Here is a 15,419-nt window from a genome sequence, read left to right on the forward strand (position 1 = left end):
TACTGTTTTGAAATTGTTTTTACGAAGAACCATTAGAAGTGTTTATAATGTTTGCCATGTTTTGCTCTTGTTTTTGTAAGGCCCTAGGCAGAAAGAAGGGAGTAGGATGTGATGTGAAACTGCTTTAAAGCAGAGGGGTGAAACACCATTCAGATTATGGTCAAATGGCTTGTGTACTTAGCAGTGTCAAGCATAGAAAGCACAGGAATGAGAAGGGGATGAGGGAAGGGGGGACAGATATTATAAATGCCTCTGTTTGTCAATTTTAGTTCTTTTAGGTGTGAATAACACATCATCCAACAATCTATGTAGGCTTAGGAAAACAACATCTGCAAATCTGGTTTGCTAAGGTTCTCTCGGTATCTTGGTGAGACTAAAATCCCTGGTTTCTTCAATTAAATTATCATTTTAAGTGTGTTTAAGCTGTTAGTGCTTCTTAAAAAAGCAGTCCTTTTCCCTTCCTCTCCTCCCTCCCTCCCTCCCTCTGCTGCCATCCTATCCGCCCACTCGTGCTGTTCTGGGCACACTGTGCAGTACAAGTGCTTCTGCTGTCACTCAGTAAAACAGGTTGGAGAACGGATATGACTACAGAATTAAACATCTTTTCTAAATCAGTTTTTTTTTCTGCCTGGACCAGCTCTCCAGTGGAGTTCACCCCACACACCCTTGTGCTGAGAGCAGAGCAGAGGCCTCTCACTGACTGTGCTGGAGCAGCCCATCCATCTGGGGAGAGCTCCTCCCAGATAGCCCTGCCAGCCCTGCTCAGGGCTCTGTTCCTTACCCAGCAGGGCTTGGTGATAACCACACAAAAGCTTTTGGACAAAAGAGGCAGCTGTTTGTCTAAGGAGACAGACAAAAGGGACATGGAATTGTTTAGGTTAGAAAAGCCCTCTAAGATCATCAAGTCCAACTGTTCCCTCAGCACTGCCAAGGCCATCACTAAATCAGGTCCCCAAGTGCCACACCTACATGGCTTTTAAATTCCACCAGGGATGGTGGTTCCACCACTGCCTTGAGCAACCTGTTCCAGTGTTTGATGACTATTTCCACAAATAAATTTTTCCTAATATCCAATCCAAACCTCCCCTGGCACAACTTGAGGCTGTTTCCTCTCCTTCTGTCACTATTTACCTGGGAGAAGAGACTGACCCCCACCTTGCTACAACCTCTTTTCAGGGAGTTGTAGAGAGTGATAAGGTTCCCCCTGGGTCTCCTTTTCTTCAGACTGAGCCCCCTCAGCTCTCTCAGCTCTTCCTCATCAGACTCCAGCCCCTTTCCCAGCTCTGTTGCCCTTCCCTGGACACTATCCAGCCCGTCAATGTCTTTCTTGTTGTGAGGGGCCCAGAACTGAACACAGGACTTGAGGTGCGGTTTCATCAGCACTGGGCATGGAGTTCTGATCCTGCCCTTATCCTGCTGGCCTCACTACATTTTAATAACACAGAGAGCATTTGAGCTGCAGACAAAAGTGGGCTGAAGAATTCTGTCTCCATTAGAAAAATATCAAGAGGCATTTAGGGGTACCAAAGGAAGGCATTGAAAAGCAATGCCTTTTCAATGCCTTTTTCATGCAAGCTCTCATAGCCCTGGTACTGACTGCCACGGAGCTGCTCAGTGGTGTCAGGGCACCAAAAGAACGGGTGTTTAAGAGGAATAGTTATGAAACTAGTAAAGAATTTTGGGAAAGCTGCAAGCCTGCTTAATTCAATAAAGAAACTAGCCGATTGTTGGTAGGGGTGAGGAGTCACCTGCCTTCAGTTTTCCTGCACGTTAGTTTGGTGCAGAGATGGTGCTGTCACAAACGGGAGCGTTTCTGAGGGTTGGAGAGAGGTGGTGCTCAAACTGCTTGTGAGAAGCTCCCTCTACTGAGAAATCTTAAGTATTTTCGGTCGCCTTGAAAGAAAAGCCTGCCGGGGGATGTAGGCTGGAGCAGGGCTTTCTGTGTTTATCTGATATTGCTTAATTGCCCGGCTTATGGATGGTGGTTTTTGAAAGGTATTTATCAATAGGATATCCATTGTCCAGGACCTGCTTCTCACGTTCCACAAATGTTTCATGTGAGGGAGAAGGTACGTGTGGTGGCTTGAGGAGGAGGAGGGCAGAGGGTTTGGTGCAGCAGCTGTAGCTGGGGTGGTCCTTGGAAAATCGATGAAAGAGGGAAAATGGGATTTTAGTTACTTTAGAAATTTCCAAATGGCTCTCAGGGAAAGTGAAACACTACCTGGAGGCTTAGACAAGGATCTTTAGGATGATTAGTCTGTTTTAGGTGTAGGTGGACCTACTGTGGAAGGACTTATTTAATATTTGTGATGGGGAAGGCTCTCCAGGTGGATTAGCCCACCCTGCCCAGCACACTGAGTCCTCAGGGTGACTTTGCTCTTTCTTCCTTGCCTTTGCCTTGTCCTCTTGTCAACCTGTTTGCACTGGGAATGGCTTCATTAAGAAAAGGAATAACTGGTGCTGCAGGAACCAAGGATGCCTGGGCTGTGCCCTATGTGCTCTCATACTGGCCATGTTGCATGGCCCCACTCTGTCAGTGAGCTATTGTAGATGGCTAGTGGGACCCATTGTCATCTTGGGAGGAAGCAGATGTAGGGTGTGAAGTGAAATCTGGAATACTAATGATGGCAGAGTGTGGCCCATCCTTTGGTGGCCATGCTCTGCATCAGGAGGCAAGGTCAGCTGCTGGTCAGCACGTTTGCAGAGCCACTGAAAAAAACAGTGCAGCAGAACATACGAGAGCTTTCGTGTATCCTCTGTGACATGTATTAAATCCAGCTTTACAACTGCCTGTGAAAAGACACCCTGTCTGGGATTTATAAAAAGAATCACTTGTCAAAACAGAGAGCCAGACTGGGAAAGGAATTCAGCCCTCCCTTCGTTGTCACCGGGGCCAGTGTCCTCTGCTGCAGAAATGAAATGGCTGTGGCATGGTAGCAGGCATGGAGAGCTGGTTCCTGAAGAATTTGGGGTTCCACCACTCAAACTGCACACTGGGGGAGGCGACACTCCTCTGGATGAGGACTGGGGGACAGCGAGCTCATGGGCCACCATCAGTTGCCTTCATAGATAGCCCTTCTGGGCATGAGGCTGGCCGAGAGTGAGGAGGGGCAGTGGGTGGAGAACCAGTGGCGCTCCCCATCTCCTTCCATTGGTGAGATCCCGGGGAAGCTGGCTGTGCTGGGCATAGCAAAGTGGATACAGTCAGTGGAAGGCAATAAATAGATTATTTCATACTCATGATACAGTGGACAAATGTACCAGCGGCCTCCAAGATGCTCAGGGTGAAGCATCACTTTGTTGTGAAGGCAACTGTGAACCACAGCTGGTGGGGAGCAACTGCAGGGTACCCTCTCCCATCACTTGTCTCTGGCCTCCTCTGGCCTGAAGTGGCAAATGCTGTGGGAACATGCAGGAAGCATTTGGGGCTAACATGACAGTGAAGGCTTGCCAATGTCACCGGAGGAAAACACTACAAGTTATTTTTCTGTACAGGCCAAATTTTTGTCCCATTTTCAGCTCCCAGCAAATCTGCCAGTGTGTTTAGCCTCCTGGTACCAGATGTACTTGTGGGCCCTTTTTCCTCCAAATAAAGCTAAGACTTTTGCTGCCTTGGCTGTGGCCATTCTCTCCGTCTGGTGCTGTCACTCCATCACCTGTCTGCTTTCATTTATTTCAACATTTTAAAAATTTCATGGGCCCACTCCCAGATGGTGTAAACTGATAAAACTCCAGGCCATGCTCCAAAAACATCAGTGTAACTGTAGGATCTGGCTCTTTGGGTTTACTTACCTATGCCAAAGAAAAATAGGAAAGCTGTAAGCAAAGCAAAAAAAGGAAAAGAATGTCTGGAAAAAAAAAAAGTTTAAGATGTTGATTATATAAGAATTGTATAGCTGTTAAAGTCACCTAGAATATCCTTTTAATAAGTGAAGAAATTGCAGCCAGATAAGTTAATAATTAAGGATGACAAAAATATACCATTGTTCCAATAATAAGGAACTGTATTGGTCTTATTGAAGATAAATGGAGGCGTATTTAACATGATTCAGTGCTATGCTGATAGACTACAAATGTCCTTTTTTCGCTAGAAAACTCAGTATAAAATCAGGTCAAAAGCTGATTGCCAGTACTTGTTCCCTCCAAGTTGCTCGGCTCCTTTTGACAGCAGATGTGCCTTGGAAGCAACTCCCACGTGTATGGAGCTGAACAGAAGGGAGCTGGAAGCTTTGAGAAAAGGCTTCTGCCCCTTTCTGCAGAGAGCAACAAGATGTGCTCCTGTGTGTGGGTCATCCCATGCAGATACAGCACGATTTCCGACTGAGGATTGGATAAATCATCTGCTTCTCAGCTCTGCAAATCAATGACTGGCAAAGGTATCTGCAAGGGAGATGATGAAGGTGTGATTGCTCAGTTTCCTTTAATACAAGAGATTCCTGTAAAATCCAGTTGGACAGATTTGGTTATAGCCATACCTAGTAAAATAAGACAGCAATTTCACTACCTCCTGACACAATCAACGCCCAAATTTCTTGTACCTCTAGCAAGCACCAAACTATGATGGCTGCAACCCCGTGCTGATGGGGAGCGGTGGGCTTTTGATACTCACACACAGAAACCCTGTGACTCTGAAATCTGAGAATGAGTAAATGCACAGATTCTGTCTCCAGCTCATGTTAAACTCTAGGTATACTTCTCAAGCCTTGAATTTGAGCTGCAGTCTGACACAACTGCTTTCTGTCTCCTCCTGCCCTCTCCATCTTTGGCAAGGCCCATTTTTTTACAGATTGCTTAAGGAAAGCATTGAGATATCAGCCAGCAATAAACCATTGTCATCCCAGAGCTATTAATTACCATTATCTCTGATATCAGCCAAGAGCCTGTAATAAGCTCTGAACTTTTATTGCACTGAGGTGTCTGCTGACATCCAGACTAATGCAGATTATAGGGCTGGGATAAGCTCTCCCTCATACTGGAATTGGCACAGCGCATCATGGAGGAGGAGAGTTTTATCCCTCTGTGAGGCAAGGAGTTGCCTGCCAACGAGAGTTGACACTTCTCTGGCACAGGAGAAGTGTCAGGAAAGTGAAACTACACCTTTTCAAATAAGATGAGTAGCCAAAAGAGAGGATGCATTTTGTGGAGAAAGATTAGCTCTCTGGATCCTGGGTGACTTCCCAGGGAGGTCGAGTAGGGAAGCCTGTGTTCTCCATGAGGAATGGCAGGTCTATATCTCAGGGATGCTACTTATGGGTACATACTGTGAGGTCCTGTCTCAGTCTGAGGTGCTGATGGTAAGGCATCTGCATATGGGAGATGGAGACCTTTCTTTTCAGTCAAAAGGTAGTGTCTTCCAGCTGTTTCTCTGTTTCTTCACATACATCTTTGTATATGCCTGTTACATCCTCTTCTTTCTCCTAAATCAGTACAGGGTTTGTTTTTCTCTGACAAATCAAGGGAAGAGATAGAGGTCCTACATCTCCATAGGAGTAATCTTCTGCTACTGCTGTTTCTTTCAGGCATAAATCAGGAGAACATTAGGAGTGGGGCCTCCTCAAAGCCTCAGACTACAGAGCTAAGCAGAGTGCAAGCCACTGAGGTTGCTGCAGCACTGGACATGAGTGCTGATATCGTCCAACAGCCTGACTCTGACACTTTTAATGCCATTACAGAGAAGCTGCTGCCCATTATTTCCCAAACTCACCTCCTGTCATTTCTTGCAGAATTTCAAATTTCAGTTACCTAGAAACTCAGGGAAGAAGATGTAAATGCTCCAGGTTAAAGAAAGGCAAGGTGTGCAGCCAGAAATAACAGCTCCTACTAGGTCAGCAGACGATGTTGCAGATGAGCTTTGAAGAAAGCAGACAAGCTTTTGGGCACAGTTGTGCAGCCAGAGCAACATCACTGCTGCCAGAAGGGAGAGAGTGACATTTGGTGTTTGAAACAGAGACAAATAGCAAGAAGAAAAGAGAAGCAAGCTAAACATCACCTATGTCCCAAGCTGGGGTAAGCACACAGCACCTTTTCCACCACCTATAACCCTCAGACACCAGATCTTGCCCCAAATACTCTGACCTGCAGAAGGACTTTTGTGCCTGAAAGTGTGTTTGGGTTTTTTTTCCGACTATATATCTCTCAGACTAGTAAAAGGTTCTCTCCCTTGTGGTGGTGCATTTCCCCTGCCACCAAGGCTGCACTATGACCTGAGAAATGCTCAATAGACCTAGGCCTTGACAAACTGTACCTGGGCCAAGCTCCTTTTGAGTGTCTCATAAACACTGTCTGCTCCCTGGAACCAGTGTTGTCTAAGGAGCTCCTGTTTTTTTTAATGAACAGCCTTGGAAACTTATTTTTCCTGCCTGAATAACAACCCAAGTGGAATCATATTTTTGTTATCAAACTTTCAAAGATATTTACCGACTGGAACTGTAGCCAGGATGGAAAATCCAACTGTCTTGTGACCCTATAAACAACAGTCCAAAGTGAGACCCTCTGAGCTCTCCTAGACTTCAGCAGCTGTGACCAGCATCTCCTTCTGAGTGGGGCCTCCCGGAGCCAGCAAATTCCCAACTTCGCTATACACGGATCACCAAATGACAATGACAGAGCCTGAGCCCTTACCCTGCACTTCTTGAGGCTCAACCCTTTGCCCACTGAGAAGATGCAATGGCATCCAAAGTGGACGGCATCCATTTCACTGAATTTGAGGGGAATTTTTCGCAGGTACCTTGTACAGACTCTTCATGTCTGTATGCATGCAAGTGTGCATATGCTGTTTCAAATGTACTAGGAATGCTGCTCTCCTAGATTCTTAAGTACTTTAGATTTGTAAGTAAGTTACTGTTGTGGTAGAGTAAATTCTATATGAATTCTTTGCTAAGTTGTTAAACTTTGATTATTGGTTAAGTTAAATGCTGGTAAATTTGAGTGCTGTTAAGTTTAAATGCTGTTAAGTTAAATGCTATTAAATGCTATTAACTTTAAGTTAAGTGCTGTTGGGCCTTTAGGCTGTATTCCTTTTTATCCTTACCTTTTCCAGCCTTTTGTCTCTCCCTCGCCCCCCAGTCTGGCTTCCACATAGATAATTTTTGGTTTATTTTGGTTTGAGTTGACTGACTCTGGATTATTTGTTTGCTTTTTCTAGGTGTGCTTTAACCATATAGTAAGTAGTAGAGTGAACCTTGCCAATGAACTTTGTTGTGCTTTCTTTTTTCATAATAAATCTGCTTTTGCTGATACCTTTGCAGTTGATTCTTTAAGCGACCTTAAAATGCTCATTCATGGCACTCCTTCCTCTCAGCCATACCTTGTATGTCTCCCCAGACTGTCATGCTTCCAGCAGAAGCTTTTCAAGGTTTGCAGGTCTTCCATAGTTCTCTCTGCTGAGGTGTGATAGATTCACTCACTTCAAGCTTGACTGAGGAGCTTACAGGGCTGGAAATGGATGTTTCTTCACCACGAGCCAAATGGCAGCTCACTCTAGCAGAGCTGCAGCAGCTGCAGCATGTAAAACAGGCTGGGTGGTGGGTTATACACATTAGCACAACTCTGGTGCCTCTTCTCTAAAAAAGACGTTCAGACATGGGGCTTCCCTTAGGCAAAAATCTCTATGAGTTCAGGAAAAATTTTGTCTGATTAAAGACTGAGCCAAGGCATTAGGATTTAACTCTTTCCTTCCCTAACCCCTTGTTAGGTGAATTTCAAATCCTTTGCAGGTTTTGTTGGAAAACTCATAGGAAGCTCTTTCTGTCCCCATTTGCAACACAGAAATTCCCTTTACAGGAGACCCAAAGCTTTATCATACCCATTTATCTACATAACAACCCCAACAGGAGGTGGCGCTTTACCCTCGTGCTCCTGTACTGACACAAGTTCTGGATGAAGAACAGAAGGAATTTGAGGACATTGCTCGTCCATAAAGCCCTTGGTGGATGATGCTGCTGGTACTTTCCAAGTCCCTTTCCAAGACTTTCCACCACAGTTCTGTTCCTCATCACAGTGCAGATTTACAGACTGCTGGCTGGGATATTGTTACAGTCAGATTAGCAAACATTTAAGCTGTAAAACACCCAGAGGTTTTGGGTCCAGGGATTTGCTAGATGATGGACATAGCTAGTGCAAAAAACACTTCAGAAACTGATATTAAGACACTTTATACATCTGTTGTTCTTCTGTTATAATTCAAACCCAGTAAAAACCATTGGAACTAAATAATAAGATATATTATATACAAAAAGGGCTTCTGCAGTCGATAAAGTCTCAGGGCAAAAGCATAGCTGTATGGAGAAGGAGTACTTCTAGGTGAATCAGCCAAAAAACCCCACACCACTTTGTGGTCAGAGGCATGATCCCCTTTCACATCCAAATTCTCAGCTTTTCCTGCTGGAGAGCACAAAGTAGTCTCAAACCCTCCTTCTGTCCATATAGCAGAAGTACCAAAGAGACATCTATAGCCAGTTGCAGGTTCAACCCCAAACAAGCCAAAGGACATTACTGAACATTGCATCATGTGAAGATGCAAGACAAATATGTTCAAAGCCTAGATTTGCTGACTGGATTAGGTAGGAGTGCCTGAGCCAGTATATCAAATAGCACAACTAATTAGGCATTTTAAGAAGATGCAAATTAAGGCAAAGATAAACAGCAGGAGTTTTCTCCCTTGCTTTACGTAGGCTGGGTGCAGGAACTCCTTCCCATCTGCACATCCTCATGGCTGTATGTCCTGCAGCCCCTATTCAGTGTGATGGCTGCTCCCACCTCTGCTGTGTCCTACGGCCTGTGTTAAGGGAAATATGAGACGTGCTAGCCCCTGGGAATGGCTTCTCTATGGATCTGGACAACATGGGCACCTTAAGCCTGCAGAGGCATGTCCCATAAAACCTCATCAGTGACTCTTTAATGACCCTGTCACAGGGGGCATGATGAGAGGTGCTTGCTGGAGGCAGCTGGGCACAAGGAGAGTGGCCTGTGTACCAGGTCACTGATGGAGACCTTCAACCTGGCCCAGGTCCCAGGTATAAGGGCTCTGGCAGTGACTCTGATCTCCTCTTCTTTGGACTTGTTGCATCCAAATTCACTCTTGAGTCGGTGTTCTTGGTATCAACCACCTTGTAGTGACAGGTCAGACAGTGCATGCATGTGCACACACACACACACATAAGCACACACACACACAGAGGTATTGAAGAATCTGACTTATTTATCCTGATTATACATTGAAATACACTATTTTACATGCGATTTGCTGCAGCAGCAAAATTAGGTGAACAATGAATCAAAAAGCAGCACTTTTTTTTTGTGCCAGCAGCGTTGCTCAAGCTCAGCATCCTTACCTGGGGGAGGCAATTACTGGAACAATCTCTTTCCCTGTTCCTCCTTTGTTCCTGTTCTTGCAGAGGCTGTAACTGTCTTTTATATCTCCCTGTTTTCCCCACTGCGGTTTCACTGTGCATGGGATGTTTTACATATTTTGCACTTAGATATTCTGCTTTTATTCTGGAGAAGCCCTTTGACTGTGCCCTGTGATGTTTTGCAGCACCTTGTCCACCAGCAGGAAAGTTCTCGGAGAGGGAAAATGCAGTTTGGCCAAGGTGTTGCTAAGCAGACAGACATGCTGGCGCCACTCAGCACTTCCAGCCTCTACCTTGTGGTGAAATATTTGTCGTGGGTTTGTGGCTGCCTGTAAGCCAGATCTCTGGGGAAGGCAGAAGGTTGCAGATGGTTGTGGGGCTGTAGGACCAGTGTGTTTGCAGAGAGCCACCTTCTTCTCTGCAGCCCTGTGCTGGGAATAGAACAGCTGTGCACAAACACCACCTTGAAGTGCTTCAGAAGCTTTTTGACAATCAAATTTCAGTTAAATATAATATCTGAGCAGGTAATGAGCAGAAGAAGGTGCCTCATTGTCCTTCAGCAGGGGAACTGGTGATTCACAGTGCCCACGTCATTCGTGGATGGTGATGTGAGCTCTCAGCAATGACATGTCTGCAACAGAAAAGCCAAGATATTAATTTTTGGGATCCTGGGGCCAAACTCCATCCTGTCAAGGAGCAAAAAACCATGGTATTTGGAGGACATCTAGGATTTATTGTCAGGGATTGCACTGTGAGGCTCGAGAACCTTGCTGCATCCAGCCCAGGGGCTGAGGCCACACTGGGGTGCTGGCCTTGGGGATCCCTGCCCCATGTTCCTCTGTGATGGAGACCCAACCTGCTGCAGGGCCAGCCACCGTGTGAACCAGCCCTCCTTGTGCCTCAGTTTACCATTTGTATAACTCCACAGTGTCTTCCGGTAAATGGGGCTGTACAGCCACATTTTCTCAGCTGGGCTGAATGGCTTCTAAGCATGTATGAAGCTGATATGAATTCCACAACAGGGCTTTGCACTAGTCCCTGCAGCCTGTGTGGGTAAACCCTGAGCTGGTTTTGAGCCAGTGAGGTGAGGAGCTGCAAGCAGCCAAGGGTATCCATAGAAATGGCTTTGCCTGTCAGCAGTGCTCAGCTGCAGCCCAAGAGCAGCGTGATGGATCTGTGAGATGCACATTCATTGCACAGCATGGCATGGCAGCTCTTGATCAAATCTCCCTCCAGCTCTGTGATGAGGAATTGTGTGTGAAACCAGATGCCATCATACCAACCATCCTGAAACTCAGATCAGAGCACCCTCAGCTTGTTTAATATCCAGGTGTTCTCATGAGTGCTGCAGGGTAATGGTTTTAAACGAAAGAGGGTTTATTTAGATTAGATATAAAGAAGAGATTTTTTTACAGTGAAGTTGGTGACACACTGGCACAGGTTGCCCAAAAAGGTGATGGATGCCCCATCCCTGAAAAATTCAAGGCCAGGTGAGATAGGGCTCTGAGCAGCCTGACTTAGTTGAAAGAATCTCTGGTCATTGCAGGGACGTTGAAGTAGATCGCCTTTAAAGGTCCCGCCCAACCCAAACCATTCCACGAACGGGGGAAAGGGGCAATACTGGCATTTGACAGAGAGGTGAGGAGAACTAAAGCGGTCACAAAGCAAGCTTGGGGCAGAGATCCTCCTGTGCTGCAGCGTGGGTGTCCCACCCATAGGACAGTGATGTCCCACCCGTGGGGCAGTGTCTTCCACAGGGCAGGACCGTGTCCCAGCCACAGGGGAAGCCCGGAGCTCTCGGGAGCCCCGCACATCGACGGGACGGGACGGGATAGGAAGGGATAGGATGGGATAGGACGGGACGGGAGCGGGACGGCGCTGAGGGGAGCCGGGACTGCCCGCCCCTCCGGGCCGTGCCGTGCCGGGAGGGAGCGCCGGTCCCTGCCCGCCCCGAGCCGCCACCGCCCCCCGCCCGCCCCCGGCCCCGCCCGCCCCGCGGGCCGCGCTCGGCGGAGCCGCCGCTCGGCCGGAGCGGGGCTGGCGCGGCGGTGAGTACGGCACGGGGCGGGGGGCTTGGGGGGACGCGGCACCCCCGGCTGGGCGCTGTGCCGCAGGGGAGAGGAGGTGCGGGAACCGGCCGCGGCGGGAAGAGAGCCCTGGGGGTACCGCCGGGATCGGCCACCTTAGAGGGAACGATGCTCAGGCTTCGCCCCGAAGCCTGGCAGGGGACACAGGACGGAGGGGAGGCATGTGCTTCCCTCTGTCCGAACCTACCTCGGGAGGCTGAGTGCACCAGATGTCTCGGATGCTCTTCCAAAGTGTCACTGTTACTTTGCTTTGGATGGAGACCAAACCCTCGCTAACAGCAAAAACAAAAAAAAAAAAAAAAAGGCAAATTTGGATAGAGGCAGTAAGGGATCTCCCTAATGACATGCTCACTCTCTGGTGCATCTCTTCCCGGCGCTCCATCCGCAACTAAAGCTCTCCAGCCCCGCGTGGAAGGACAGTCCGTAAGTGCCATGGAGGGATGGGTCTGGAGGTGGATTTCTACTTGATAGCAGTGGGAGAGGTTCAAAACTCTTTTCTTTTCTTGTGTTGCTAGAAAAGAGCGTTTTTCTGAGTAATGCTTAGTAGACCTCATGAATCACCATCTGCATAACTTTATATGGGGGCTGCTATTCTCAGCATCTCAGTGGAACTATGTAAACTATCAACATTCATATCTGTTTGTACATGAAACGTGCAAATCTATTCCCCGGAAAACTATTTCAGAGCAGGTCAAAGGAGGAGACGGCAGAACAAAATGTCAGGGTGGCTCGGCGGGTGGAGACCGGTGTTGGGGAGCCAACAGTTGCCTCCTTGGAGGGACAACCCCTCTGTGAAAGTGTGCTGGCCAGGAGAGGTGCTGTGCGGGATGCTCAGTGCTCCGGGAGTGGAGCCAGAAGAGGCTCGAGGATCAGGGACTCAGGTCCTGCCCTGGCCTTGCTCCTTCAGACTCTTCTTCCAGAGGCTGATGTGCTGAGAAAACATTGTGGGTCTTTTAGAGAGGCTCAGGAGAGCTGTGGAAACACAAGAAGGGGTTTGGCAAGGGGACGGCACAGCAGCAATGTCACCCAGTGATGGCAGTGCCACCCAGCTCGGAGGAGCTGCCCCCGCACACGTGCTGCGGGAGCACATGTGGGTAGTTTGGAGGAGCTTTCAGCGCTGCTCCCCGAGCTGTGCTGGTTTTGTCAAGAGAGAAGAGTTTATTCTCTTGAGCTGTCAATCCATCACCTCCCAGAGGCTCTCCGCCTTCCCTCTGCCTCCCCCTTGCTGCCAGCGCTCCCAGATGTGCACAGTGCCGCAGGCTGCAAAATTCCCCGTGCCCAGGCAGGGGAATCACAGCATATCCCAAACCTCACCAGGGAACTCACAGCATCTCCCAAACCTCACCAGTCTGACCCCAAAATGAGAAGAGTTGCAGAAGTTGAACGTTTCAATTCTTGGTGCTGGTTCAATCCAGGCTTTCAGTTTGGAGTGACCTGACATTTCCAAGCAGTTGGATTGAAAGCTTTGCTGTAGGGTTTTTTGGGTCATGTTTTTTTTCCTTAAATTATATTGGCTGAAATTTTTCCATGAAAATGCGTTGCTCTCCAAAGGAGCTGCATTCATGGGTCAGTAGTGTCCTTGCACTCCCCTGAGCATCTCCTGTTGCAAGGCAACATGAGTCTAGTTCTTCTGTTGTGTCCTGCTTGTGTTTAGTTGTGGAGTGGAGATGCTGATCCCTAATAGCATCTAATACCATCTCCAACAGTTCCTGCTCTGTCTCAGCTCAGCCAATCCCCTGCCATTCAGGAGGGAGCATCCTAACATGTCCCCCTGTTATGGGTGGAAGCTCTGTCTTCTCCCACTCCAGGAACGTGACCTCATTCCCAGTAGGTGACTGCAGCTGCCTGAGTGACAATTTGGGCTCATGACCCTGGGACAAGAGCTGGAGTGTGCTGCTTTCCTGCAGGCTTCCCAAATCCCACTTCTCATCCAATTCCTTCATTAAACATAGATTAGATCAGATAGTGTTTCTTTCACTACAAAGTAATTTGACTTTCCATTTAGTGGGCCCATCTGATAAATAATGGCTTCAAATAATATGATTCCACCTGACCTTGATCACATCAAGTCCATGCTGGACTTTTACTCCCTGCCTAGCTCTGGCTCAGCACTTCCAGACCTCAGAGTACAATTTAAGTCCCCACTCTTGGAGGTGAGCCCTGCCTGGAGGAATGGAGACCAAAGCCACCACATTATCTTCATGTTACTGACACACAGGCAAAGTGACGAGTGCAGAGGTGACAGCTGAGTGCAGATCATCCATCTGTCCATCCACCTCTGTGCTTGAGCCCCAATTCCACCCTGGCTGTGCAGGCTCTCCACTGGCACTGCCACCATGAGAAACCCTCAAAATAGAGTTACCGAAGACTGAATCTGTCTGAGGGTGTTGGGTGCTCAATTCCCACATGGTCCAAAGCTTTTTGTCCTTCACGAAATAGGAGCTGAACCTGAATCTTCTTTCTGGGCACTGAGCAGGGCCAGAGGGGATGTGGTGGGACTTCTCTGCCTCTGCCTCAGTTGACTGGCTGGGAGCTGGGGATGCACAAGCCCAGGGAGTAGATGCTCTCTGTTGCTGGAAAAAGCAATGAGGAGTGAGAGCCCCACAGAGATCAGAAACCAGGTCTCCCTCCCCAAATTTTCCAGCACCAGGGAAGCATGGTTGCTCTCTGCCTGTGACGTTTAGCTGAGAAGGGCCACCCAGCAGGGAGAAACCACCTTGATAGGGAGGGTGGAGGTTGTGATAACACCTGTGGGATTGATCTTGACATGGACCTGAGAAGGTGTGCACTGGAGCTGACCCTAACCTCTTCCATAAGCTGTGCTTTGATCAGAAACCCAGCTGGCGTTCTGCCAAGCTTGGGAGGAAATCTGGAATAAAACCCAAAGACAAGAGCTATGAAAGCCCCCAGAGCTGCCCTGGCTGGAGTTCCCACCCAGTCTCTGTGGGAGTGCTGTGTTGTTTCTTGAAACTGAGGATGTTTTTATGAGGCTGTTGGGAAGTTTATTTGTTCAAACTGCACTGGCTTTGCTCTGCCCAAGGGCTTCCCATCTGAGCTGGTGGAAATGCCCTTTCTGATGGTCAGTAGTAAGTAGCTAAAGAGGCTGCACTCCCTGTAGAGGTCCTAGCTCAGTCATTGTCTCCTCTGGGAGGTATTCCATGACCTTGTCCTGCTCAAACTTTGCCCCCTTCTTGTCTTGCAGGACGTGGGCTCTCTCATGCCTTGTCTCGCTCTTCTTCCCTCCTAAAACCTCCTTCTGAAGGATGGCAGCTGCCTCTTTCCGCTATGGCCTGACCATCACCGGGGCCGTGCTGCTGGTGACGGGGACGCTGTGCTTTGCCTGGTGGAGTGACGGGGAGGTCGGCTCATCGGCTGGCAGCGGGACTCGCCTCCTGCCTCCCCGGGAAGCCGAGGCAGTTCCCAGCTCCTCCTCCTCCAGCGCCCTGCTCCGCTCCGTCAGCTTCTTCTGCTGTGGTATTGGTGGCATCCTCCTCCTCTTTGGCCTCCTCTGGTCCGTGAAAGCCAACACCAGGGTGGTCTCCCGCCGCTACCAGTACCATTTCCCCAGGGATCTGCAGTACTTCACCGCGGAGCCCCCGGAGAAGTGGAACTGCAGGTGGGTGCCACGTCCCTGTGCGGTGCTTGGGTGGGCAGAAGTGGAGGGTGGTCTTGGCTGTCCCGTGTGCCTGAGCCTGCTCCCAGACTGGCTTGCTGGTGAGCTTACAGGAGCAACAACACATCCGCACTGCCAGCCACCTCTCAGACCCCGGTCTGTGCTCTCCTCCTGCTCCTGAGCAGATGCTCTTGCTCATTAGTGTCAACCTGAGCATCCACACTCCCCTCCCTGCCAGCCCCTGTCTGCCTACACTGGCTGCACCCGTGGCCAGCTTGGCTGCATCCAGCTCTCCTTGCCCTGCAGGGCCATCACAGAGGGAGGCAACATCTCCTTAGCAGAGCCACCAAGCAGAAGACTACATTGGTT

At 48.7% G+C, this 15,419-nt stretch overlaps 1 protein-coding gene across 2 annotated transcripts in view; it reads left to right on the forward strand.

The window, feature by feature from the left end:
- The first annotated feature begins 11,343 nt into the window (after nt 1-11,343).
- Nucleotides 11,344-15,419, forward strand: part of TMEM61 (transmembrane protein 61) — a 6,264-nt gene continuing 2,188 nt past the window's right edge. Inside the window, exons 1-2 of one of the 2 annotated variants that reach the window (XM_017805288.1) lie at nt 11,344-11,398; nt 14,640-15,053. In XM_017805288.1, coding sequence (XP_017660777.1) covers nt 14,701-15,053 — 353 coding nt within the window. In that variant the 5' untranslated portion in view covers nt 11,344-11,398; nt 14,640-14,700. Of the gene's footprint in view, nt 11,399-11,506; nt 11,861-14,639; nt 15,054-15,419 lie in introns of those variants that run through there. The other variant, XM_017805289.1, reaches the window with a different exon arrangement.

This window comes from Lepidothrix coronata, unplaced genomic scaffold (genome assembly GCF_001604755.1).
Source record: "Lepidothrix coronata isolate B3197 unplaced genomic scaffold, Lepidothrix_coronata-1.0 Scaffold12, whole genome shotgun sequence".
Lineage (NCBI taxonomy): Eukaryota > Metazoa > Chordata > Aves > Passeriformes > Pipridae > Lepidothrix > Lepidothrix coronata.